The sequence below is a fragment of the Idiotropiscis lumnitzeri genome, chromosome 9 (genome assembly GCF_059441095.1).
Source record: "Idiotropiscis lumnitzeri isolate Australia: NSW breed Sydney's pygmy pipehorse chromosome 9, RoL_Ilum_1.0, whole genome shotgun sequence".
NCBI classification, from domain to species: Eukaryota; Metazoa; Chordata; class Actinopteri; order Syngnathiformes; family Syngnathidae; genus Idiotropiscis; species Idiotropiscis lumnitzeri.
In genome coordinates, this window is record NC_142399.1 from 13,564,179 (window position 1) to 13,591,529 (window position 27,351).

Genomic DNA, 27,351 nt, shown 5'->3' on the forward strand with positions numbered 1-27,351 from the left:
CTGCTATATTTCCCCTGTCGGCCAATGTGCACAGTATTTTTTTTCGATCAATTGCTTGACGTGTTTATCAGCAAGTGTTCTGTCTTTAAAATGGCCTCGGCGGTTTAGCATATAAAACGAACAAGTGTTTGTTTTGATGTGGATAGTTTACACATTCCCAGGGCATGGAGGTGCTGCCCCCCTCCCGCCTGTGCTGGCATGCCCCGCCCCGACGATTAGCGTCTCACCACGGCCAGTGCGTCTCACCACGGCCAGTGGAGGGCTCAGGCAGGGGTAGTCGGGAGTCTGGAGGAGCTGGCCAGGCAGCGCGCACTTCACAGGCTCCCGCTTACGTCCGACACTCAGATAGTGTTGCTCCCTCGGCAGTGGAGGTGATGATGGCGGCGGCTGTTGAGAGAGGAGGCTCCCGGGCCGCTTTCCTGAGCCCGAACAGCAGTGCCGGTTGCATACCGGCGCCCTCGACACTCCCTGCCGGAGCCCTGGCCGGGGCTGTTGTGCTGGGCTCGAGCTCGGGCTCCGGCGGCATGCCTGTCCCCATGAACCTCTTTGCAACCTGGGAGATAGACCGATCATCCCCGAACTGCGTCCCGAGGTAACGTTGACATTTTTGGCGGAGCATGGATATTTTACATTTTGTTTCATGGTCTGCGATGATGCTGCCGTTGGATAAACAACGCCCTCGGTGACTAACGTGAAGCAACGTGAACGAGCTGCCATGCATTTCTGGTTTACTCTTGGGGTTGGCTAACTGTGAAGCTAACTAGCGAGGTGGCTAATGCTAAAGCTACAAGCGTATATTACTGGTGTTGAGAGTTAACAGGAGGTGTATAACAATCGTTTATTATCACAATAACGGCGCATGCTTCCCTGCGCCACATTTGGAGAAACAGTGGTATTTGTGTTTGTCATAATCACGATGACAGTTGCTTGCTTGTTTTTTTTTCCTGTTTTTTTGGGCTGATTTCCGACAGTTGTGGTAATAAATAGCTAGCAAAGTTGTACTAACTAGTTTCTCTAACGGCCGCTGCAGCAAATCGTCATCTTGACAGAAAGCTGCACATTTGTGTAGACGTTCAAACATTTTAGATCCATTTAACATCAATCTTTGGATTCATTGACAGCAGCATATTCCAGATACTCGAGAATTCGGGTGCTGTTAGTACAATCAGTCGGACATCGTTGTCATTTTGTAGCGTCATTATGCCGTGAATCTTGTGAACAAATCCGATCGTGTGTGTCTTGTTTTTGCGAAGTTTCGTGCTCGCATGCCTTAACTCGTCAAGCGCTACCGTTAAAGCACATTCGTTGTTTACACGGCCTCTAGCGCGAGAAATGTTGGATGCACTTTAAGTGACGCACACTTGTCATGATGCCCAGCCTCAATATACGATTTATTTTCAACCAGACTTGTGTGTGCATTAGTATGCATCGTCGGTGAGCAGGCACACTGCTGCCACCTGACCAGAAGCCTCTCTCGGGAGCCGAGGGTACATTAATCAGCTTTGACCTAGATCTGTTCTACTCACTGGGGGGAAAGTGGGCTTGCAAGGGGAGGGCTCCCTCCACTCTGGATGTGCGTGCATGCGTGTTTGCCTGCCGCTTGCATGAGTATGCAAGCGAGTGTGAATGGAGTCACAACATGTGAACAACATGAATTATTTACTGCAGAGTTTCACATGAGCATTAATCAGCATCCACATTAGCTCAGATGATGTAAACCAAAGTGAGATCAAGAATATATGAGCATCGTTTTCTCTTTTGTTATGTAGTCCTTATATCGGCTTTATTTCAGTTGAGAATTGTTATTCGTTCAGGAAGTCGTCATTTCTTGATTAACATTTAGAAGAAAACCATTGGGCAGTTGTTACTAGCATATCTGAAGTTCTGCACAAATTTGGTGTATTGAACACAATCAAGTGTCCCTTGACTTCCAAGTTGTCCTAATTTCAAAATTGTTTTGCCCGTTGGAAATAATGGCAAGTTTCTTGCAGACTGAACTTCTCATACTGCCATAACAACTTTATTAACTATAGAAGATGATTTAATAACAGTTTAGTAGTTTTAATTGTCTTACATGGAAGGAGAAGAAACTACTTTAACAGTGCCATGCAAAAATATTTGCCCTCTTATCAAATTCTTACGATTTTGCATACTTTCCTCACTTTAATGTCATCACATTTAAGGTCATCAAACATGTAAATAGCAAACAAACAACCCATGCAAACATAAAAAGTATTTTATAAATTAAGAAAAAACAAATATTCAAATCTCCCCGGCCCTATGTGGAAAAAGTACTTGCTCCCAAACATAATATCAGTTTGGGCCATCCTTAGCAATACCAACCGAAATGTTTTTCTCAAATACGTTTTCTCTGACTGGCAATCAGTCACATCTCTGTGGAGATCTCTTGGCCCCACTCTTCCCTGCCTGCAGAAATGCTTTAATTCAGCAACACTGAAGGGTTTTTGTGTTTGAAAGTCTTTTAGGGTGCAAGTATGCTCCGGCCCAATAGTGGATGTGATGTTTTTCGTTTGATGCAGTCTATATTCACACAAATGTTTGCGAGTGAACTGTTTTCTGTAAACGCATTGACGTGTGATGATCGATGCGCCAATTGGACTGAATTGACGAGGGAAGCGCACAAATGGAAGACAACTTGGAATTCCTATGTGCAGATCATTCAACGTCGGTTACGCGACGCTATCTTTCTAAATGTTGGAACAGCGTCGGTGAATACGTGCAGTTGGAACGTGTGCTCTGGGTGCCCTGATCCACAACTTGTTTGGCGGCAGCTTGGCTAAACAGAAGACGGAGGTTCGGGTGTAATCAACATTCACTATGGGATAATTTTTCACATGCCTTGCTACGGTTTCTACGCCAGTGAAGCAACAGGTGTCTATTGAGAATGCTTCTATCCACTCCTAATGTGCCGCTGAAGGTAAATACAAGAAAATGACGTGCAGTCAGTGGGAGCATTTATTCCGAAAGATTTGCAGTCGTCTTGTGTGGTGAAAGATGGGTTGTTTGGTCACTCAATGAAATGCAAATTTCAGTGCCATTTTAGTTCCTAACTGTTATGACTATACAAGTATAGCAGGGTCATGTCTGCAGAGTGAGCTGCAGGCATGACTAATCGACCAACGCTTTGTCCAACTGATACACAACCAGTGTGTTTTTTTTTTGTCATACGTATACAAATAGTCAAGGAATAAGAGGCAGTCTACCGTTCGAAAGAGTTGTTTAAATAATAGTACTTGAAATGAGCTATTATTCAGCACATTTTAAAATGCAGTTTTTGCCGACAAGCAAAATAAAGATAATTTTGAGAGAGAGGGGGGGGGAATATTCTATTTATGCACAAAACACGTATCATAAATAAAAATGCTCCAAAAACTAAATACATGTACCATCCCACTCTTAAATTTTGATTCATGTTCATCTTTTTTCTCTTCTTCCTTGGCACTCACCTCTTTGGTTATTTATTATATCGTGGGACATCTGGTAACACTTGTGTGTGTGCGTGTGTACGTGTGTGTGTTTGTTTTATGTTTTTGTTGATCTTTAGGTGTGACAGTTCTATTCTTGGAAAATTATTTTTTTTATTCTTAGACTTCACCTTAATTAGTTCTGATACAAGGTTGTACATCTGCTCTTGCTGTTGGCTATTTTTTAATAAGCTGGATACTCAGTTTTTCCATTTTACCTTGTAACAATGCAACACAAAAGCTCTGTGGTCAAGGTTGTGTGGTTGCATGGTGAGCCTACCCAGCATGTTCACTTTTTTTTTTTTTTTTGTATGCTCCGTGCTTTGAAACAATTACAGGTTTTATTCTACAGGAATGAGGCTCTAATGTGAGTCAACGATGAGTTTTGCAGTGGAATGACTCGTCTTGTCCAACATTTAAACTTTGAAATGCATCTTGAAAATAGAAACTAAAATAACAGGATATAAAGTGGTTGCATTACTTTCAAATTCATGTTGATATTTTTAAAGAAATTGTTTACGATCGCAATATCAATGAGTGGCTGCCTCGAGTGGCATAATCATAGTAAAGAAAGGAAAACTAGGGCAAGGAATATGTTCCCTTCCAATTAAATGCAACTTGATGATTTGGTGTATTATTTCTAAGGCATGCCCGCAGACCACAACAAAATCCTTTAAATTTTCTTTGGACTTAATACGTGACGACCAGCGCATTCGTCGTCCTGGGTCCCAAGACAACCTTTTTGTCATCTTCTTGAAAGAACCTTGTCTTCGTCATAAATAAGCATACTTGTCACATAATTCCTCCTACTCCAATCTATCAAAAGGTTGGCTATTGATGTAAACAAAATAGACAGGCACGGTCATGCTGGTTTTGTACTGATACTGTGTCACGCAGACATCTGCAGTCCTGTTCTAAAACTGATAATTGTTATCGTCATTATTAGTCTAAATAAGTATGGAATGATTAATTGATGTCGTGTTTCCGATTGAATTAGATCACATTTATGGAGGAACAATATAGAGAGTCCAATGCATGCAGCGTGCTACTCAATAACTACTTATAGATAGGGACGATTCTTTAATTTTAAATCTGATTAAAAGCCATTTTGATACCAAACATCTCCATCCCTCTTCAAGCAAACAATCACATTGACTTGCTTTTTAAAGAGCGCTACCTATAAAATGTCCCAAGCTTATTTTGGCCGTTTACGCCCTGCATCGTCCTGAGCGTCATCAATTGTCCCTTTTAGTGTGGGGTGGCTGCAGTCATTTGATTTCATAACAGGAAAAGAAGAGATCGTAATCAAATGGTGCGTACAGACACTGACAGTGTAATCCTCTGCTTCCTAAATCATAAACACCCCCTTCAGCCATCTCGAGTGGCCTTTTAGAGTGCGGTTACAGACACAAATGTATCACAATAATGTGGACGCTATTTTGCAACCACTCCATTTTGGTGGGTGAGGAATTTAACTTGTTGGACCCTCGATGGATGGAAATACAGTGGCATTCTGAATTTTACTAGCTCAGCGGGGCAAACAACTCTTTGTTTTGAAAATTGTGATGTTGAAATCAAGTGAACTTCTTGCTTCGTCATGGTGTTCACAAGGTCTTTACCAGTCAGCACCCCGACTCTCCCTTTTTTTCACACTCACTCCCCACAGCCTGAAATGTGTTAAAATCCACTTGGTTTCCTTCCTTTGCCTTCCTGGAGACGGAGGAATTTCCTTGGGGAGCGTTTCACATTCCTGGCAACTTGAGAATTGCTGGGACGGTTCGTTTCGCTCAGGCCCCACTGCCCCCTTTAGCGTGCCATTGTTGACCAACAACCAGCACCCTACGAGGGTGGGACAGGATTGAAGATGTGGATTGCACGCTTATTTGAAAGCATTGTAGATGTGTCCCAGGGCTTGAAAACATGGAGAATGCTTCTCTTGAAGTCATCATGAAGGGAAAAGTCCCCAACATATTCTCCCCCCCTACCATTGACTGGATGTCAAAAGGGGATAAAGTTGAGAACTTTGGTGGATGGATAATGGGTTCTTTGCAAATTGAGTTCTATCCAGTTTTGTGTTGCAGCAGTCAATAATTCAGGCTCTGGGTGAATCTGGTCTGTCTTTAAACTATTATATTCTTGTCCATGTTCTTACTCTTCTTATTTCCCACCTCTCCCATTCAGGCATTTCCTGAGTTGGTTGTGCCAGCAAAAACACATGGACTATTCTTTCCGATAAAACTCTGTGAATGAATGAAAGCACCTGACAGACCATCTGAAAATAAAATCGTATTGTGGCATCAAAGATGTTTTGTAGTCTACCAGAATCAGCTGTATAAATTCAGAGGTGTCAAATACAGGTCCAGAAAGTAAAAACAATAACAATTGCAACAATTTGGCTTTCGCCACAGGTGTTTTTACCCCACCGACAGGTGAACGAGCTTCTGGACAGCTCTGTGTATGAGCACTATCCAAGATGGTTACGGGGTGCGTCATAATTCACGTCACCATCGTATGCCACCTGTTCATGTCTTCATATCTGCAACACAAGATCTTTGCTGAATCGGAAGATTGGATTTACAAATCATTGGAAATTGCTGTGCTCGTGGCCGAGGTGTTAAGTTTGACTTTTATTGGGGAAGAGTCATGATTAGATGAGTATTTTTAACAGGTTCCACACAATAACTAATAAATAAGAAGTACCCCTATGCATATTTAAATAATGTTCTGGAATCAATGTAGTCACACATTTAATGAGTGAGAAATATGGGCGTGTATGGTTGAACACAGAGCTTCTTTGGGGCTTTTTTTCACTGGCAACAGGTGGCTACAAAGGTTGGTTGCATGTTTTGCCGTTCAATTGAAGAGCAGTTATTCATGGCTGACACTATATGCCAGTTGCATAAAAAAAACTAATACCAATAATCATTAAAATAATAATACAATTATAATAATATTAGTAATTATTAATAAATCAGTGAAATATACTTTCACTCTTTTCAACCTAACTAGTAAATCAGTTACGTTCCAGAACACTCTCGCAGAAAGTATATAGAAATGCACCTCAGGCATCTTACAATAGCATTTAGTGCACTGTCTTTAAAGGCACTTTTAAAATGATAAAAAAATACATTTGAACATGTATAATACATTAAGAGAGACCAAGATTAGGTTAAGAAAAATATCATACAAACATTGCTACAATCTGCAATTCCTACAAAAACATTTGGGACCTCATCACACAGAATCGATGTTATAGATGTGCTTTGATATTTTTCAATTTATCATAGAAGGGACCCGAGAGCAGTTAAGATGTTTTAGGCACATGCTTTCTTGTCACTCTTCCAGGTAATACAGTGTTGAAGTCAGTCGTATTTAATTTTGTTGTACTAACTAAGGTTTTAAAAATGTGCCTATCCCATATATTTGCCGGTTTATCAAGTTATTATGGATACTTTTTGTCACTCCTGTTTTTAACTATCGCTGTCCATATTATCTTTTTGATACAATCTATTAAGTAGTCTTTTGAATAGATCTCTAAAAACATTCCAAAAATTATTACAATTGGTCGTCTATTCGATCAATCGATTGAATCGGAGCATTTCTGTGTGCTTTATTGACATGGTGATTAGCGAATGAATTATTTTTTCACAAATCACAAAAGAGGTTAAAGAAAGAAAAAAAACAGCCAATGGTTACTTGGAATCAGGTTAAGGACACATCAGTATTTAGTGTGTCAACTCTCAACCAGCACAGAATCTGGGGCCCGCCCACTTGTCTAATCCCAGATTAAGGAGTCTGAACTGTCTGTTTCTGTTTAGATTTCATTGCTCAATTAGCCCCCAGCGCTATGTTATGTCCCAAGATTCTTCCGCACGGTCAGGGTTTCTCGTAGGAACAATTTCACACCATACCGCCAAGCAAAAATGTCGAAAGAATTACTGTACGCATACTGAGCTCATGATGATTTTTGTCGCAGTTTGCTCGCAGTAGAAATTCTCGGCCTGTTTAATTGTCCACAAAGCTAACATTTATTCAAATGAATCATGGCAGGCAAGATGTGGATCAATAGGTTAATTGTACCTTCTTTACATTAATGGACATGCTTTTAATTTTTCAACCTCTCACTCTATACCTGGCATACGTGAACAAAGAAACATCATTTGTAGGGATTAAATAATAATTTTCAGATTGGAAATTACTGTTCTGCTGTTTTTGTGTTTCAAGTTGCTTCTGAACACAGGAAATCAATAAAACTGCTTGGGTTGACATTTGGTGCTGTAGACGAATAATATGAGAGGGTTTAACATCCATAAATAATTTGTTGATCTGATTTACAGTATTTTGAACATCTAAGGTGCTGTCAAAGCATTTTTAGTTTTTCTATTAAAACTGACTAGCGCTTTTACCTGAGGCTAAATCTCATTTCATTTGCTCCTCTCTTAACAAGTTAGTGCCTCACCAGAGATCCTATCAAGGTGTCAAAGAGAACAAAAAAAATGAGGCGTTCGTTCCTCAATGTCGTCGTGTCTTGGAGACGTCAATTAAATATGTCATTGATGTGTGTCACAAATACTGTCGCTTGGCTGAACTATTACTATGACAACACAGCCGGTTGCTTTATGTTTCAAGTGGCATACAATTCAATTTGACACTATTATTCGTCGCAACTTTGCATACGCTGTAGGTTGGAGTTGCTCTCGATGCATTTTAACCTTCTCGAGGTCAAGTTGACACAGTCATGTCTAATTCAACCTAAAGTGAATCCCATAATCCACAATATTTTGCTTTGTGTCACAGGTTTGTGGTCTGACTTCAACTGTGATTTGGACTATAAACATGCTTTGCCTGCTCACGTCTTGCATGGTCACTACAAACATGGGGCTGCTGACTGCGTCATTTGCTGTTCACGGTTGAACAAAAGAGTTGTTTATCCCTGCAAAATAGAGAAAAGGATGACAAAGGCATACTGAGTTCTTGGTAATGTTTTTCAGATCACTGAACACAGTATGGCGTGTTAAGATTGCCATCAGACATCAAGTTAAAGAGTTGACAAGAAGTCCACTTAACCTTTGCAGGGTTTTGTTCATTTGATTTGTTGTGTGTGATAGTGTGACGGCGTTCACCAATACTATCAGAGCAATGTTTGTCATTGGTATTTTTTTTTTTTTTTATTAATTAGATTTTATTTTATTTTTTCAAGTGTGACTTGAAATGAGATCGCGTAAGGTTACTCTTTTTTTTTGATTGAGTTGTTTTTGTGCTTTATTTCTCTCTCTCACGGAACAGGGGAATAAATCAGCCACGGTGCATATAATTTATTTTTTATGTCCCATTGTTATGCTGTGAATAAGAAATAGCATTAAAAAAAACAGGTCAGCATCTGTTCAAGGGTATTCTAGTGGTCAGTAATGAATTTTTCAAATGGATGTTTTAGAGAAAGCAAAGGCTTAAATTGCCCAATGGAAATATAAAAACTATGAACTTCATTTAGAATTACATCAAATATGCTGATAATCCTGTCAAAGTTTGATTCTACAACAGCTTTAGGAAGGCTATTGACCTACTACACAATATCCTCCTCTCCTGTAATCACAAAAATATCTTATTTCTTCCCCATTTTTAATTTTTTTTTCTCCTTCTTTTGATGACAGAGCTGGGCAGCCCGGCCGGACGCTCATTTTTGGGCTGGGGAGGGGCGGTGACAAATTTTAGTTCGATTAACAAAGCCGTAGGTGGATTTTAGTCCGGCCCATGAATCAACTCTCGTGCGTGAGATGCACCTAATCATGAAATGGGTAAATGACAAAAATTGCCTCAGAACGCGTCTTTACCGCCACTACCAACTGTGTGTATGAAGAGACGTGAGACAAGCAGCGTGCGTTCAAGTGTGCCAGTATTTTCTTATTCTGCCATCGCGTAACCCGCTCCTCCCACCTGCTACTGGGGCATACCATTAGTAGAGGGGGGCAATACTACAGACAGTGAGAACAGAGGGGAAGTCTAATTTACACAGCTCATAATTGTTATGGGGATTGTGGTATACCACCCCCCCACCCTTATAATGGTATTCGCCAGTAGCTTGTTGGAAGCGCTAGCTACGTGATGTCAGAATAAGGAAATACAGGCACCTCTGTCTCACGTCTCTTCTTACACAAACATTGATCTTTAAATAAACTTCTGCCGTTAGCATCGCGGTGGCGTCATTCACAGATGCTTTTTTTAAGGAAAGGGTCGGGTTGCCGAAACAAGGGCCAACAATTTTTATGACTTAAGACCAGAATGACGGAGCTGGATGGGTACCGAAATAGCGGCCGGAAGGCGGGGAACTGACTGGCAAAAATGGTCAAGTGCCCAGCTCCATTTATTACTATTATTAATAAGATCCCACCAAGAAGACGTTTTTATTAATCACTAATTCTTGACCAAAGTTTTCAAGAACCATGAACCTATCTTTAGACTGGTGTTCGACAGACATGGGGTGATTTTATCTGTTTGAGGCATTCTTGGGATCATGGAAAGGTGTCTGAATTAAAATCTCGTAGACATCTGAATACTGGTGTCGTGAAGTTAAATTCTGCCTTCTAAACTGTGATGCGAAACTTCTTATTTCTGACAAAACTAAAAGAAAGAAAGGCCTAAACCAACCGGTTAATCTCCCCCAAATTTCTTTGCGTTCGAGATGGTAAAATAACAATCGTCACTATGGTTTAATTATGTCATTGTGTTGTGCCTCGCTCCCCCAGGCATGACCGATAAACACACATATAATCCAACTGTTACATTTATTTAACAGTCGGAGTTAGCTTGAGCATAAATCAATCAATGACTATTTCCTGAAGAGTGTGCCGTGAGATAATGTTGGCAAGGCGACTGTTGCTGTGTTACAGTCGCAAACCGTGATACGCTGGTCACTTGCGAGCTGAGTTCCATAAAACTGAGTCTGTGAAACAGATGCCGGCTTGTGCTGCGCAAAAGAATGTGAGGGCGAGGGTCGCGCTGTAGTTTTGCCTCTGCAAGACCACAGGAAAGTGGAATTCTTTTAGGGAGGCATGGGGTTGAAGAGGGTGTGAACTTAAGTTTGTTGCTCGGCTTGTCTGTTTGGTTGTTATGGTAATTTTGTAGCATCTTTTTGTTCATTATCTTTTGTAAATGAAGTGTTTCTCTGAAACTCCCAAAAATCTCGTTGTTCTTGTTCTTTATTTGTTCTTGCTCTTCACTGAACTTGCTTTCAAAGGGTTGTTGTTCTTCCCCTTCAGTAAAGTTTCTGGATTTTCTGTCTTTTTGTGATGATGAGACTTTTGGTCTGACTGTTTGAACTCCTGTTAAATGCCACTGTTGTGTCGAGAAGTTTAAAGCTGCCTGCAGGTGTTTTGCCGTAACCGAGATCTGCGTGAATGAAGGCCTTTGCTGTGATCAAGTGATCGTCGTCACTGCCATCTTAATTTTCAACAAATAATTAATCAACCAATTAGCTATTGTATTATTTTTTGCTCTTCCCATCCTTAGTCGACGTGCGCATCTGTAACCTTCAAGCCTTCCTTCGTTTTGTTCCTGCTGGTTTGTTGACATTTTCACCGCACCAGAAAACTGCATCCTCTTGTTCTGTTGTGTATACACATGACATGGCCTCTTTCCCCCATTACACTGCAGGCTTGCAAAGTTTTTTTGTTTTTTTTTGTGGTCTTACAGCATCCAGCATATGGCCATCTGTGACGCATAACGAGATATTGGGGGCTCAAATGCCTCTTGCGTGCAAACCTAAATACACGCTAAGCTCTTTCAGTGCATGCTGCCGTTTGAGCTTGTTAAAAAAAAACACATCTATTTAATAGGAAATATACTTTGTCACAAATAACCAAGATCTGCATTTGAATTTCTTCTTCAAATTCTGCATGATTGCGCCTTGCTGGTTTATGATTTCTAATTCTTTCACACTTGTTATGAACTGCAAAATGTCAAGCTGTAAAAATGACCATGGGGAAATCTCATCCTCACAGTGGTGAGACTTTCCTGCATTTTCTGGTAAAATAATAAAATATTCAGAAGTGGCTTTCAGACCAGCACATCCTGCTGCCTTCATTCCTTCAATTATGCAACCTGATATATGAAATTGTTATGAAAGAACAAAGTACTACAGCTTTCTTCCACTTGTTTTATTAAAAGAATGAGGCCACATGCATTTCCCACAAAGTCGAGGGGCGGTAGTACACTGAAAGTGTTTTTTTTTTCCCTCTATCTAGCTTTGTTACCTCCACTGCATACCAAACATTCAATCTTTTTCATTCATCCCTCTTTTAATTCACTCTCCCCATCCTCCATTCCCCCTGCTTTGTGCCTCTGACAATTGCCGTGCAGTGATGCGAAGGCATGGAACTGGCAAAACATCAAGCAGAGTGCTGACCAGGGGAAAATAAATACAAAAGTGTGTTTTTGTTTAGGCAGCTAAGTCATTTGTTCAGTTCGTGGGTTTGATTTCTGTGCTCTTTTGTACCCCGCTACTGCAAGGTTTTTTTTTTGCCAGGAGCAGAATTGCAGTGGTCTCTTTGTAGTCGCTTCAACTAAACAGGACTTCTATCACCATGTTACTTGAGAATGCAGCTATCACTTAAGAGGTCCAGAAATAGTGTTGCATTAGTAGCCACAAGGGCTCTACTGCACATCTTGGAAGAATGTTTTATGAGGGATGGATATGCTCCGTTGGTTGAGTGATGCTGTAAAGTACTGCTCTGTAATCAAACATTTTCTTTCAATTATTCAAGCAAGAACGTTTCTATTAATCAATCGCACAATTGCCAAATTGAGTGAACAGCGTGGAAACATACTATAAACATTGCTTGGTACAATTTTGCTTCTTTGGGTGTCTAAAGGATTAATATGTACTCTCAACCCCCAAATTATTGTTTTTTTTTTTTTTTTTTTAGCTCACTCAGGCAATTTTATCAATTGTACAGTTCGGGAAAGGCTTGTGTCGGTTCCAGCAGACTGTGCACAAAGCAAGGCCCTGAACGCTTGGTTGGATGAGTTTGGTTTGGAAGAACTTGAAAGCTCTGACCTCCACCCCGTCAAACACGTTCAAGGTTAACGAGAAGAGGGATTGTGACAATCTGCAAAAAAAAAAAAAAAAAAATGAAATCAGAGGAATGTTTACTCTAAAATATTTCAGCTTTTATTTCAATTAAGTGACAATATAAGTGGGAAAAAGTTCTGAAGTGATTTATGAGTCATTTTTTTCAGAACCTTGCATTTGAACAGGGGTGTGAAGAATTTTTATGGTGTCTGTCAACATACTAAAACCTCAAACTCAAAGCTAGCACACAACTGAAAGTGGTGTTTTGGTGCAAGAGAAAAAAAACATGTTCAGCCCTCGTCTGCGTTGAACAAAGCAAACAAAAAGTCATAAAGGTGAATTGTTTATTCAATAGAAAATGTTTTCGCAGTGACCGCCTCAGTCTCTCTGGTTTATTCTTCTGTCGTTGCTTCACCAACAGTGTGTGACATGTCAATAAAGCAATCTTCTGTATTTATTTTATAATGGGCTAATTTTGTCGGCAGCATGGAATTGTAAGCCTTTGAATGTTTGCTACTTCACCATCGGGAACCTTTGCGTAATTGCAATAATGAAACTAATATTTTGCTATATAACCATCCGTCACAGACCCCTTATCAAAAAACAAATGTTTGACCACGGCTGTTGAAATGAATTACTAGATAAGCTTGGCCATCTCCTAAGTATACACAGACCGCAGCGGTAGCACTCGTTTCCTTTTCCAGCTGACGTCGTCTGATAATTATATTTTCAAGGTACATATAAACATAATTATTGCAGCAATGTATGGAACTATCCATCCATCCATTATCTGTACCGCTTCTCCTCACAAGGGTCACAGGGGGGTGCTGGAGCCTATCCCAGCTGTCTTCTGGAAGTAGACGGGGTACACCCTGAACTGGTGGCCAGCCAATTGCAGGGCACACAGAGGCGAACAACCATCCTTGCTCACAGTTGTATGGAACTAATATTTGTAAAAAAAAATGCCATTATATACAAAATTATTTTTGAAGCAGTCAAAATGAAACCTCTGGATTAGAAGCAGCCATTCCAATTGCCTTGTTAAACTACTTAGTATCAGTGTTTTGAAAATGGTGACGGTATTCTTCGGAGGAACCTGCTTTCTGTTGTAATGCTGCAGCACCACTCTACAATCCAAAAAGGTCAACAGTTGGTAACGATACAACGTATGACACATTTAATGGGCTTAGCTCGAGCAGCCCTACCCACGTCGCTGTCGGTGATGCCATGTAGACTAAAGCTATTAACTCAAAAAGTGCTGAGGCACCTCTTTGGCACCATCAACCATCGATAAATTAGGCATCGTGCATTTTAGCCTAGCTTTGGGTTGTCAAATTAAATAGTACGCAAATTCAATTTTATGGCTGGTTGTAAATGAATAAAAGAGAACTGGTCCCACCCAAGACCCACCTAAGGAAGTTTCTGTTTCACTCATTAGATGGCCGTCCATGGTTATTGGAGTGGCAATACAGAGGAATACAAAACCTAAAATACTAAAGTGCTAATGCATGTTACTAAGAGTACAAACTGATGACACAGAAATGCTTTGTAGGTCACGTGGTGTTTGCTATATTATGACACATCTAATATGATGACCACAAAAGTGTTCCACAACAGTGACGACCCAATAAGATCTAAGCTGAACATGGGACGAATAGCTAAACTAAAAAAAAAATAAAAAAACAAGGGAGGTTCCCCCACGAGCTCTTATCAAATGGCAAACAGAGAAAGTTTATCTCTTATCTTTACTTCGCACTTCGTGTTCACCGTACATAATAATAAACTGCAGAAAAGTGTTTGGATCATCCACCCACCTGTACTTTTTCAGTATTGTTTGTAGTGTTTAGTTTTTGACAAAGTCATGCCACATGACTTTAAACTGTAATGATGGAGAAGAGCTGCTTTTTTTTTTTTACTACATTTCGAGCTTCCATCCCTAAGATCATATATAGTTTTTTTTGTTAAAAAAAAAAAAAAAAAATGATATGAAAGTAGGTGGTCAGCATGTTTAGATCAGGTTAGTTGAGAGAAACTACTGCTAGGCTACAAATATATTAGCCTTATTAAAGTAGAGGGGCTGGTCACAGTAGTTCAATATGCCGTCGTGGGGTGGAACTCAAAACAATGCTGTGCATCAATTTGTTGATAGACAGCACTGGTCAGCAGCAAATTTGACTTTGTGCCCCAAATTGTATTTTTGATGCTGATTTCAAATTTGTCTTTACTTGTTTCTTTCACATTACATTTTTGAGATACATTCATTTTGACCTATAAAAGCTTGTGCAATGCAGATTTTACCATACACTGTCATTTATAGCTGACTTTGATGGCTTTTTTTTCAGAAAGAAAAATGCACCTATTGCCCTTAATTTTTTAATATTACCAAATATATTTTCTATTCTATTATCTTATTTTCAGGACTATTAGCTGCTACTTTTTTCCTAGATTTTTAACCATGCGGCTAATGCAACAGTGCGGCTTTTTTGTGGATTTTTCTTTCACCAGCAGGGGCGATCTATAGTTCAGAAAATACGCTAAATAAATCTGGATTTTATTTTCTCTTGGGTCTGTTCTGTTTTAATTAGCAAAGTTATTGCCATGTTAAAAGGCATTGTTTTAAGAATCTATTTATGTGCCTTTATGTGCATCCACAGTACAAACTCAATTTGCACATGTAGTAAAGCTTTTTCCAACATAGAAAACTGCGGCTTATAGCCTAATGTGGCTTGTATATCTTTTTTTTCTAAAATATTTGCTGCGGCTTCTATGCAGGTGCGTCTTATAGTCCGGAAAATAAGGTAATTATTGCGTTATTATGAAATCCCGATTTGTTTGAGAAAAAACAAGGGCATATTAATAATTAATGCAAAAAAAATTCTGATTTAAAAAAATATAATTTCAGATCTGTGTTAATTTTAACTGTATGACTGCTGTGATCTAAAAACAAGGGTCAAACCCCATTTCCCAAAATTTATGGTGTGAAAGGAGGCATAGTACCATCTGAACATACATCGGCCAATCAATGTTAATGTGATAAGTGCTGTTTAAACCTGAAAGTTCAAACTGGTGTTGTGGTTTTGGTCTTTGGTTTGTTTACAGGAAGACAATCAATTACAGTGTTTCCTGTTGTTGTTCTTTTTAAGAAACCAAAGGAAAAAAAAATGTTTTTATATGCCATTATTTGAGCGAGAGTTGACTCCCACTGTAGGATTTTCTTTGTGTTTCCGAGCTGTGAGCAGCAGCAGCAGCAGCATGGAATGATTATATAAAAGGAAGTGGTGCTATTTACATGCAATTTGAAATGATTTTGAGCAGCACTTGGTCTGTCACTGCTGTCACTTGTTTGGGTGACAAAGTGAACTGGCATTGGATCAGAAAACATGGGCTTGCTGGAACCAGACCCGGCCAGATGGCTTCGACTTACACTTTCAACACAACCCAGTGGGAGACAGGAGTGCATATAACACCTTTGACAAATGATTTAAAAAAAAAAAAAAATCAGACACTCTGCTTCCTGATGTGACCCATTCCCTGCCTGCAGCCTTTTTAATTACATGTGAATCCCAGTCAGAGAGAGCGAAACAGAGCGAGTTGTGACAAGAGCGATGTTGTTGAACCATCAGTCGTGTTTTCTGTCTTTCCCTCCCCTCCCCCCCGACGTGGAGCAGTGTTGCTGGTGACTCATCCTCACCATAAGGCGAGTCGCATTCTACAAAATATAACATTTGATTACGCCAGCACTCACGCACACAGAGACGCTTGAGTTTATTTTTTGATGTTCAGACAGTTTTTTTGGACAGCGAGATGGTTGTAATGCATTGGACCTCACATATGTGAAAAATGAAAGTAGAGAGAGAGTGACACATGCATGTTTAGTATGCACAATTTCCTTTTGCTGTGGTTGCAAATGCAACTCTGGAGGTAAAAGTGAGGTGACAGGATGGGCAGTCACACGGTTGCATATTCACACTTACACATAGTTCCTCCATACGAGTACACTAACCGAGACGCTGTTAAATCTTGCGAATGATTTTCTCAGTGCCTTCCTGAATCGCACTTGCCTACCAGGAAGGTTGTAGAGTGAAATTGTTGAGTGTTGTGGAGCGGCTCTCAATGGTAGTGGGTGTCTGCATTGCTGGGCGTTCGCTTTGTCTTTCTTACTCACCTTCGACTGATCATAATTTCATGCAACAGGAGTGATGGGAAAAGTAGGTCATGAGGAAGTTCAGCAAACCTGGCTTGGGAGTTTGTTGTTCGCTTACTCTAAAAGGCGAGAACGAGAGTGCGGTTTGGCCTTTCTTGTATTTATTTGTTCTGTCGGTCAACTCACAAATTCCCAATATGAATGCTGCTGAGCATATTTAAAACGAGTCTTATGATGCCGACTACAGTGAGTGCTTACTCTTTAAACTTTTGTGCTATGTTTGGCCATCTCATCAATTCCTAATATAGCTTCACTTTGGCACAAGTGAATACAAGAATTGCTCTTTGAAGACATAAATATTTTTCAGCCTCTCTTGGATGTTTGGATCTTGGATGTGCTCCATTTTTTAGTTATACCTGCGGGCCTAAAAGCGTCCAAATTTTCTTTCATGTTCCTAACCTTTCTTTTTCTCTCTCTTACAGGCTCTGCAGCCTCACGCTGAAAAAACTAGTCGTGCTCAAAGAACTGGACAAAGAACTGAACTCGCTCTCCATTGCGGTGAAAATACAGGTGAGTCGGTGTAATTTGAGCCTTGCTTTTCAATTCTTTGCTTGCGGTGCGGTGTTTAACATAATCACAAGTTGACGATAAGACATGCTGCTAATCCTGCCAATTGATAAAAAAGCCTTCTTAGCGAGGGCAGCTCTGGTATGTCACATCCACTCACGTGCTTTAAATAGCAGACTAGCATTACTACGGCTGGCAGATGCATTAGCACCTTAAGACGGATTTAGAATGTTATATTCATGACATTGGGTGTGCGGCTCTAACAGGTGTTGACTCATGCTGTGTGCCAGCCTTAAGAATGTCGACTCAACGTCAAAAGAAAATATTCCTATGTGCGCATGCAACACCGTGTCGTATGGATTGTGTTGTACTGTTTGTTAAATGTCACTACTTAGTCACAACAATTACATTTTATGACGTGTGTGGTTGATTTGCATGAGCAGCTACTTTCATTACACAAGCTATAAAGCGATCCTTCTAGTTGGAAATATCTGTATGCTGTGCATCGCTTGACGAAGCTCAATCCAATCTCCACATGAAGACAAGCATCGTGATAATTACATCTTAAAACGTTGGAATTCCTTCATGACGTGATAAGCGTCTTCCCTATATGGTTCATGCGCCTTATAAACCACCCACAAAAAGAGTCTCTGGGTTTTTTGGCAGTCCCGGTGGAGATTGTAGTGTGCCTCGCCTTTGTCAGTTTCTTTAATAGGATATAAGGATAATTACATTTGCTTGAGATTATTTTTCATCAAGAGTGATTGTAGCCTCCTGCGGCTGTTTTTTTTTCCTTTTTTTTTTGGAACCTAGAGTGCCTGTGTACAGTTGTTAATTGGCAATAGCTGGAATGATGATAATGATGATGACATACCAAAGCGTACCACCGTGCAAAGCAGACTAGAAAAGGGTTTGAAAAATGGGTTGGTTGGGATATGTTGTTTTTGGAACGTTTACTGTGGAAAAGCAATCAAGAGCATACCGCACCTAACTAAAACCAAACCATGCAACTTGGTGGAAATGAGTTTCTCGAGTGTTCTGTCTCTCACCGTGGAGACTGCAGTGTCACTGGCAGTAGCTCAAGCCCACCTACGCTCACCCACCCACCTTACAAAGACCTTTGATAATATTGATGTCCTTTTGATTACGGCCATCTATCTTCAACTGTCTTTACCTTGGTTTTAGAAAACGGGATGCACTGTATGTGGTATTTGTTTTAAACACAGACATGTCACCCCATCAAAGTATGACGTTTGACTGAGGTTAACTTGTTACATTCCACCGTTTGGGGCAGAAAGACACGAGCAAAGGTTTGTTAGCGAGCACAAGGGCAAGGGAGAGAGGGTGATGAGGACATTGAGTACAAGCATTTCTTGCCAAGGCGGTGTATTGTAAATGCATGTCAGGCCGTTAGAGAGTGCTTTTGTGCTCTGATTCATTGTACTTGCTATGAAGCATGAGAAACAAGCGCATACAAGGCTCCTTTTGTGAAACACTACTGACAAGGTCAGACACAGACTGTGATTTTTCTCTTCTTTCCCCCTCTTTAATGTTCTAAAGCTTGTGCTGCAGCTACTGTTTGGGTTGGGACAGTATGTCCTTCACAACGAGATATTGAGCCACTGTGCTGGATGCAATTTACCGTGATCTAACAGTAGAGGTTGCATGTTTCAGTAAATGGGGATTTACCATCAGATAGTCATTAACAATTACTTTTATAATCAATTAATCTGCTGATTTTTTTTTTTTCACAGTGAGTCAGTTTTAAAAATAAAATTGTGAAATTTACATCCCTTTGTCCAAAAACAGCCACATTATATATTTCAAATGATCACTGCCGAAAATATACATTCATTATCATCCAGTTACTGGTTTGGTCCGTTACGTCGGAAAATAGACAAAAAATGTTGAACATCGTTTCCCAAAGTAAAAATGTTTGAAATTGATTCAACACAAACATAGTCAGTCTGCTGCATGGAGGACAACAGAAATCACATTTACGCTTCCAAATTCCATGTTTTTGGACAATGTTTTTATCCCTAAAGGGATCCAAACGATTAACCAATTATCAATAATAATTAACGATTATTTGCACCTCTACAATCAGATTTTAGTGATCTGTATGAGTATTCCCATTTTCCCAAGTGATAATTCATTAACTTCTTTCAAGAAGCTTGGGGGTGACATTAATGGTGAGTGCTAAATGTTTGCAAGTGTCACGTTTTTGTAACGTTTTGACGGGAAAATGCTCAAGTTCACTCTGTGTTGGTCTTTTGACAAACAAATCTTTTTATACATTTCAAAATGAAGTGGATAATTTACAACACTTGGGATTTAAAAATGATGGGGCTGCATCTGCATTTCTTTTTTTCTTTTCTTTTTCTTTTACAAGCTCTTTTACTGCCCATCCCTTAGGCTTGAACTACTAGAAGTAGAGGAAGAACAAGCCAATAAAACATTCTGTTTTGGATAGCAGTGACTTTCCTTGTAGGCATTTGCCGAGTGAGAGGTGGATAAAATTTCCCTCACAGGTTACACATTTTCCTATAAAACACATTTTGGTCTGGGCTTTTCTCTCAGCATTATAACTTTGTTACAACAAGCGACAATGATTTTGCTCTTGGTCGCTATGAATCTGGACCACCAACTGAACCAGATGTTAGACCGTCCCCTTAAAGACAAATACAAATATTTGGTAGCATATTTTCTTTATGACATTATGAAATTCTGGCGGTAGCAGTTATTATGTTTGTGTAGGCGTTTCTAATGTGTAGTTGGTGGTTATGCTTTTATTGCACAGATTTATGGCCCTATACAGTTAACAGTGGTTTTCACATACTGCTTAGTTAAAAAAAATAGTACATGCCTATTTTGTATTGAAATCATGATCAGTGAGGAAATTTTGAAGCAGCTATTTGTATGGCTCAATCAATGTAGCTCAACCCCTTTTGTTGCTTTTATGGCAATACGATGCCCAGAAGGAATCCAGGACTTTTTGTACTAGGTTGTCTAAAGGTGTGACTTTGCATAAATGTGTGAACCAGGTTGTGACTGAAATAAGTTTCTAACTTTTTCACTTTGTGGACCGGATTGGAAAATAGCAAAAAGCTGTGTTTGTCTTCTGATTAACTTGACACCTCAGTTCAGATGTGTGGCACTCTCAATCCACAATGTGGACATTGGCTTGCATTACAGAGTGTGACTCTATCTTCCAGGGTTCGAAACGCCTTCTACGATCCAACGAGTATGTCCTCCCACCCAGCGGACTAATGGAGACAGATCTGGAACTCACATTCTCACTACAGGCAAGCACACTCTCATTGTGCTGTGAATTTTCACACTGACGCGGCAGTTACTTGACAACTATAATTGGAGAGCAACTTGTAGCCACTCTGGTATTCTTTGCAACCCCATTGGTGTTCCTTGTTTCAGAATGGTGTGTTATCAAATATTTAATTCTTAAAAGGATGTGCTTGCTTTTTAAGTCATGTATTTTGAAATCATGGAATGTTATATACTTGAAATAAACTGGCGTCACTGAAGAAGCAGATTGAACATTTATTATCTTGATTGAAATAAAAATTAATTTTGAATTTAATCTACCCAGATAGGCCTTCCTATTAGCGTAGTCACTTCATTATCTAAGGACAGACATAATTAATCATTCTGGCCGCAAATGAATAATGAATCTACAAAATAGAGAAATATGGCTCATATAGAAATCTATGGTCCATATTAATTAACTTTCTGCTTAGTGGTCTGAGACTGCCCAGAACGGTTTAGAAATGTCACAGACAGGTAGGTGACAAATGTCAGGGAGAGCTGGATATATGAGCTGCAGATGCTTCCATGCAGAATTGAGTGTAAGTACTGCACAATAATGATGGGATCTGTGTCCCACAACCAAATTAGGATGTTTGATTAGATAGGATCTTTTTTTACTTCATCTGTAGAATTCTACAAGCTTGAACAATGAAGGTTGTTGTAGACTGAAGCTGTAGGTCAAACAATTACCATCATTATTCACCTGGGTTTAAGTGGACTCTAATTTTTTAAATTTATTTATTTTTTCATTTTTAGTACCCCCATTTTTTGAAGCGGGATGCCAACCGACTACAGATCATGCTGCAGAGGAGGAAGCGCTACAAGAATCGAACCATCCTGGGCTACAAGACTTTGGCTGTAGGAGTTATCAACATGGCCGAGGTATTGCGTGTTTCCTTTGCACAAGGTCGTTTTGCTCGAGAGCTGTTGTTTCTTTGGATCGTGGAAGAAGCCATTCTGTTCTTCACTTTGACAGTGATTGACATGTATTCATAGCAATGTACCTTGGTTTTCTTGCCAGGGCCCTGCTGGTGTTACACTTGACTTTTAAATGATTCATGCTCCTCACACACTGCTGTATTAGATTATGGGCCATCTGGAGCTGGCTTTGGATGTACGTTTTTGAAAGCACTACTTTGAACCATGATATGTAGAAATAATGGACCGCGAGGTGGATTAATGCCCAGTGAGGATGTTTATTTAATGGAAATGTGGCTCTCTTTAAGTTCTCAATGCAAAGCGTACATATTACAAGGGTAAAAACACAAAATGGATTATTGTATGGATGTTGTTGTGCCAGGCAAAGCCTTTTGGTTCATTTTGCTTATTAATACTCATTTTCAAGTGCCTTTGTGATTCTTTAAACTCCATGACTTGTTCCATAACGTTTCTGAGAGGCTTTTATGGAAGGAACAGTGGTGGAGTGAAGATGTGGTGCAGATTGTAAATTCTAAAATATGTCTTAAATACTTATTCTGTGTGTATATTTGCGATAGATAGACGTTAATTTATACAACAATTTCTCCAGCTTGATGTAAGATTGCATTCGAACATTTGTAAATGCAGCCTTTGATGTTAAAAATCAGTTGCTAAATCCCTGGAAAAGGAATTACCGTCATTATCTGAAAACAAGGCCAATGCATTGCTACAGTTTAGAATGTCACTTTGCTATTCCGCAACATTCTGCAGCCTTGTATGAAAGACTAGGACTCAAATGAATATTATAATATCCCTTATTTTTTTCATTCCGAGCAATTGCAGTCTCTCGTTATGTTTTTAATTTGGTCGCCAGCACTCATCCTGAATTTGGATTGACTTTAAAACTGCACTTTCCAAGTGTTTCCCCCGTTAGTGTTTGAGGGAAATGATCATACTCCCACGGCGTAGCAATTCATATTGTGAACCATTACAGTGACTCCCCAGACAGAGATTTGAACTAAAGTGATAAAAATGTTACACTGTTTTCGTGATGCAGGCAAATTGGTTTTGGTCTGTTAGACAATCACGGAGGAAAATAAGCAATTCTGTGGCAGTGAAGATTAATTTAGAGATTGCTTCGCTCTCTGGCTGTAGTCATTCGCTTGGTGTAAAGCAATGTAACGGAGGATACCTCTCCTGGATCCGTGTTAGGTCCACGAAGATAGAGATACCATTCTTTCATCCTCCCGCCCTGCCAAAGGAAGCATTTGTTTTACTCGGCTTCAGCTTCTGCTGAGTGATTGATCCACGCAGGAATTGCATGAGACATGATTCCATCTCAGATAAAGAGGACTTGATATAGAGACAGATGAGTTGAATGTATCCTTATTGTATCAGAACATATATTATGACGAACCAAGGTTATGGAAATTAGCGCGAGTCCATTTTTATTTTATGATAATGTCTTTATGTTCAGGTGATGCAACACCCCACAGACGGAGGCCAGATTCTCGGTCTCCATAGCAACGTGAAAGAGGCGCCAGTGCGTGTGGCGGAGATCAGCGTGTACTCTCTGTCCAGCCAGCCCATCGACCACGAGGACGGCAGTGGACAGGCTGGCCGAAAGACTAAAACCTCAGGTGGGGTTGACTGGCATTTCGGCCTTTCTCTTTCGCTACCACCACGTGGATCTCATTTCCCAAACGAAGACATAGTCGAATAATGCTTTCCCAACCTAGGCCTGAGAATATGTTACGCGCTTCTGCTATGGTTGTAATGTTGATCTCTGAGCTGAACAGATGTCGGGCCTATTACCTTACACTGCTCTAATTCTGGACAGTGGGGGAAATATTTGGCCCAGCTTAGGCTCCACGCCTTCATCCTGCTATGCTGGTCCCTTGGCGTTCTGGTTGTTATTAAGGAGGTCACTCAAACATAACAGATGAGCTCATGTACCAAGTATTAAGCCTGTGTCACTTTGGGAGAACGTTTATCTTGTTCCTTTTTGCAATGATCCTTTATGACCTCAATCCCATTTAAGAGAATGGAACAGACACTGAAATGATCTGATTAAGCGGAACAGAAAATCCCCGTTCTAAATGGTTGTTTCAACCAATAAAATTTGCCATTTCAACTGTAGTCTCCTCATGCTGAGTGAGGTCAAAGTAAATGGGTTTGATAATCACGGTGGAAAGTGAAGTCAGTCAGTAATTAACTGAAGTGGCCTTGGATATCTGCCTGCTTCAGTTGGTAATTTTTTTAGATTACATGCCATATTTCTGTAAATGTATTCATCTATTAAATTAGGTTCTGATTTATTTGCTTTAGACCGCTCCCCAGACATGGACAACTATTCTGAAGAGGATGATGACAGTTATTCATCCGAGCAAGAAGCAAGCGATGATGCAGCTCATGGCCAGGTGAGTCCCAAAAAGAAAGATGTTTATGTGTATAGGGTGCTGTTTTTAATTTGGCTGCTTCATATTCGTGGTTCAGAAGTGTTTTTCATACAAATATTAACTCTTTAAGTATGGCTTTACTTTTGCATTAGCACAACTTTTACAGCACCTTCTGACTATATTGGCCTAGAATCCAAACTTAACGTGACGACAAAATATTTTGCGCTATTGCGGTAATTCTTAACAATCGCCATCGGATTTGATAGTCATGCATACGATCATTTATCATTTCTCCCTTTGTGTTTTTCAGGATATTTATGATGAAGACGATGAGCTTCGGAAGCCCAAGAAAGCCCGAAGGAAAATGATACGGACCACCTCCATGACGAGGGTTAGCTGCCTTCTCTTCTGCCAATTGGACTTTGATGCTGGCTAATCATTGACCACACACAGAACCCAAGACCGTTGTTTTCTGACTCAGGCGCTTTTAGAGGAAGCACACCGTGTTTTCCATTTGTGCAGGCCATTAGTAGGATGTGGATGAGCATGTAAATGAGATCTGGCTGTGGCTTTGGTGAACTCAACTAAGATGGTCATTGCAGTGGTTGTGGATGCGTTTTCCGCAAGACAGTTCTAGGGACAATTTATAAAATGGAATTTATCGCTGTTTTCACCGAGGCAGTCCTTTCCTTTCAACCTGTTTACAATCGTGCTATTGTCTGTTCTAGCAACCGAACTTCAAGCAGAAATTTGTGGCCTTGTTGAAGAGGTTCAAGGTAACTGATGAGGTGAGTTTAAAAAAAAAAAAAGGACTACCCGAAGCTGCATTGATTTGATTGATACTCCGAAGAATGTGTTCAAGGTGGAAACAAAAGAGATGAAAGTGAATCTTAGAGGGGAACACCCACGTGGGATTTCTTGAGACTTTTGGAATAAAGCATTTAATACGATAGTTTCTGAAAAGTTGAAAAAGATCTTTTTATCAAGATAGATGTTGCCAATGGATTTGTGACAGGAGGAGAACGGCCGATGGGGAAAAAAATAAATAAAAACAGAGCTTCAAGCGTCATTATGGTGCTTGGCTGCATTATCCCCCACACATGGATTTATGATTCATAAATTGCCATTAGCAATGATTTGTATGCTGAAATCCATGAAGGTATTTATTCTCCACAACTTAATCTCATGATGAATGTAGGATCGTATTTAAACCCGAGACGTTCCTCTTAGCAGTCCTTTTAAATAAATGCAGGATATAGAGTACATACTGTAATAAGAATACTGCTATCTTGGATTTATATAGCGCCTTTCAAGTGAATGTCTTGTAATTGTGTCAAGAGCGGAAGTAGGCGCTAACCCCAAGATGTCCATCAGCACATAATCTGTGGTAGACCGTAGACCTTTAAAATGATAATTAACCCTATTGTGCTGCGAAATCTTGTCCAGTGTTTATCTTTCTTTTGTGCATTTCAAGAGCATTCTATTGTTCACATAATCAAGATGGTAGACCAATCTCTGTGGAGGTCAGTGTTTCAACAAAGCACGTTTATTCAATAATTATTCAATAATTACAAATATACCAGTACATACATCAAATCAATGTAAATAAATAAACTACACAGACATCAAATAATCAAACTTGCATTTAGAAAATGGACATTTATCATGAATAGAAAACGTTAAAGAAATGTTTCATTTAACAAATAAAAGATGTAGTGGTTGTATTGTAGCTGAAAAACAACACCAAGAGTTTGGTGTATTACACTTCAACATATTTTCTTTTGCTTGTTTTATGCTTCTTAGTTTTGGTGTTCAATGTTTTGCTTTGCTTACATTAGCCTTTACGAGATATTTTGCATATTTGTTGTCTTGCTCGGGCACTGCTAAAAAAGAATCCCCTTGCTGATGCTGTTGTAAGCGTGCCCGTATTTACTCTTGACTGAGACTGTTTTGAGAGCCGCTGGCCAGTCACAGTTGACTGATGATCAAGTTGAACATACGCCAACTTCGCAGCGCGATCAATGCCTCGTTGGTATTAATTGAAGTCACTGGCGTCGTTCTGACTCGCTCATTGCCTCCTGACTGAGGTTGGCTACATCGGATGGTTCTGCCCTCCTCGGTTAGCCTGATGATCTTTTACCACGTTGCTTGTCATTAATCCCTTCCTTGTGGCTGGACAGTGTGCACGGCCACTGATCTATAAATACATAGCCTAGGAGGGAGAGAAGGGACAGACTGTGTTTATCTGCTCCCTGACAGCTCTTGCACTTATGGAGTGGCATTAATCAGCCGATTAGTCCCAAAGCCTGCCCGTGTGCACTTCCTATGATATGCATCCCCGCTGTGCAGCCTGCAAATCAAAGTTCAACACTGCAGTTCTCTTTGAACATTTTGTATCTGATTGGCTCTCTTAAAGTCATGAATGTATTTATAGCACTTTTTCCTTTTTGTCGCATTCAATAGTCATCGTACTCAATAATTGTTTATCCGATCAACACAGCTGTGCAAGTGATTAGCAAGTGTGCCGCACCGGTCAATCCCAACACTTTTTTTTTTTTAAATCCATGTTTTATTTAAAGGATTGCTCGTGTGTTGACAATATGTCTATCATGTCTGGCAGGTCTTGGACTCTGACCCCGTTGATCAGACCCAGGAAGTAGAGGAGGATCTGGACTTGCTCTACGACAGTCTTGAGGTGTACAACCAGAGTGACAGCGGGCCGGAGATGGAGGACAATGAAAGTGTCTTGAGCACACCCAAGCCTAAGCTTAAGTGGGTTTGCACGCATTTTGGTTCTTTGTCATAATTTGTGTGATTAAGCTTCAACCTTTCATGAATTGAAAATGATTTTCTTCTTACCATAGTTCCTGTCGTAGATACGTGCGCATCAAAACAAAACAAAGCGTTGTGCATGTGTTTGTGTGTTAAGATTAGAGAAGTTAATTTGACAAAAAGTCCTTGATCAAATGTTGACAATAATCAATTGTAATATGTTGCTATGTGTATTCCTAATGTTAGAAGTATTTTTATTCTTAAAGTCTAATCTTTTGTTTTTCAGGCCGTTTTTCGAGGGGATGTCTCACTCCAGCTCCCAGACGGAGATCGGAAGCATCCACAGCCAAAAAAGTCAACAGCGAGAGCTGTTATATGCTGTAAGTTGATCACCAGGCCCTCAGTTTGTTATAGCAATAACAACCTGCTCTGGTTCCTTTCAGAGCTGCCATAAAGTTCTTCCTTCTGGTTGTGCCGGATGAGGGTCGTTAAGTGTTATGTCAAATAATTGCCGCCAGGCATTGCGTAAATGCCTTGCTGCTCGGATGCCTTGAATGCTCCAGGGATTCCCAAGAACCATGCTAAAAATTCTGGGAATGGGGGAAATGTAGACCAGTAGCCCCCCGCTCTGCTGGTGGCTAGGTTGGAAGGGGCTGCAGTCCCTACCTTGTTCCC

At 40.1% G+C, this 27,351-nt stretch overlaps 1 protein-coding gene across 2 annotated transcripts in view; it reads left to right on the forward strand.

The window, feature by feature from the left end:
• Positions 1–254: 254 nt before the first annotated feature.
• The window catches only part of LOC148330324 (phosphofurin acidic cluster sorting protein 2), a 39,822-nt gene continuing 12,725 nt past the window's right edge, over positions 255–27,351 (forward strand). For both annotated transcript variants that reach the window (XM_088304556.1, XM_088304557.1), the window contains exons 1-10: positions 255–592; positions 17,179–17,266; positions 20,479–20,568; positions 21,344–21,469; positions 22,983–23,145; positions 23,834–23,925; positions 24,215–24,295; positions 24,633–24,692; positions 26,525–26,676; positions 26,963–27,056. In XM_088304556.1, coding sequence (XP_088160682.1) covers positions 375–592; positions 17,179–17,266; positions 20,479–20,568; positions 21,344–21,469; positions 22,983–23,145; positions 23,834–23,925; positions 24,215–24,295; positions 24,633–24,692; positions 26,525–26,676; positions 26,963–27,056 — 1,164 coding nt within the window. In that variant the 5' untranslated portion in view covers positions 255–374. The remainder of the gene's footprint in view (positions 593–17,178; positions 17,267–20,478; positions 20,569–21,343; positions 21,470–22,982; positions 23,146–23,833; positions 23,926–24,214; positions 24,296–24,632; positions 24,693–26,524; positions 26,677–26,962; positions 27,057–27,351) is intronic.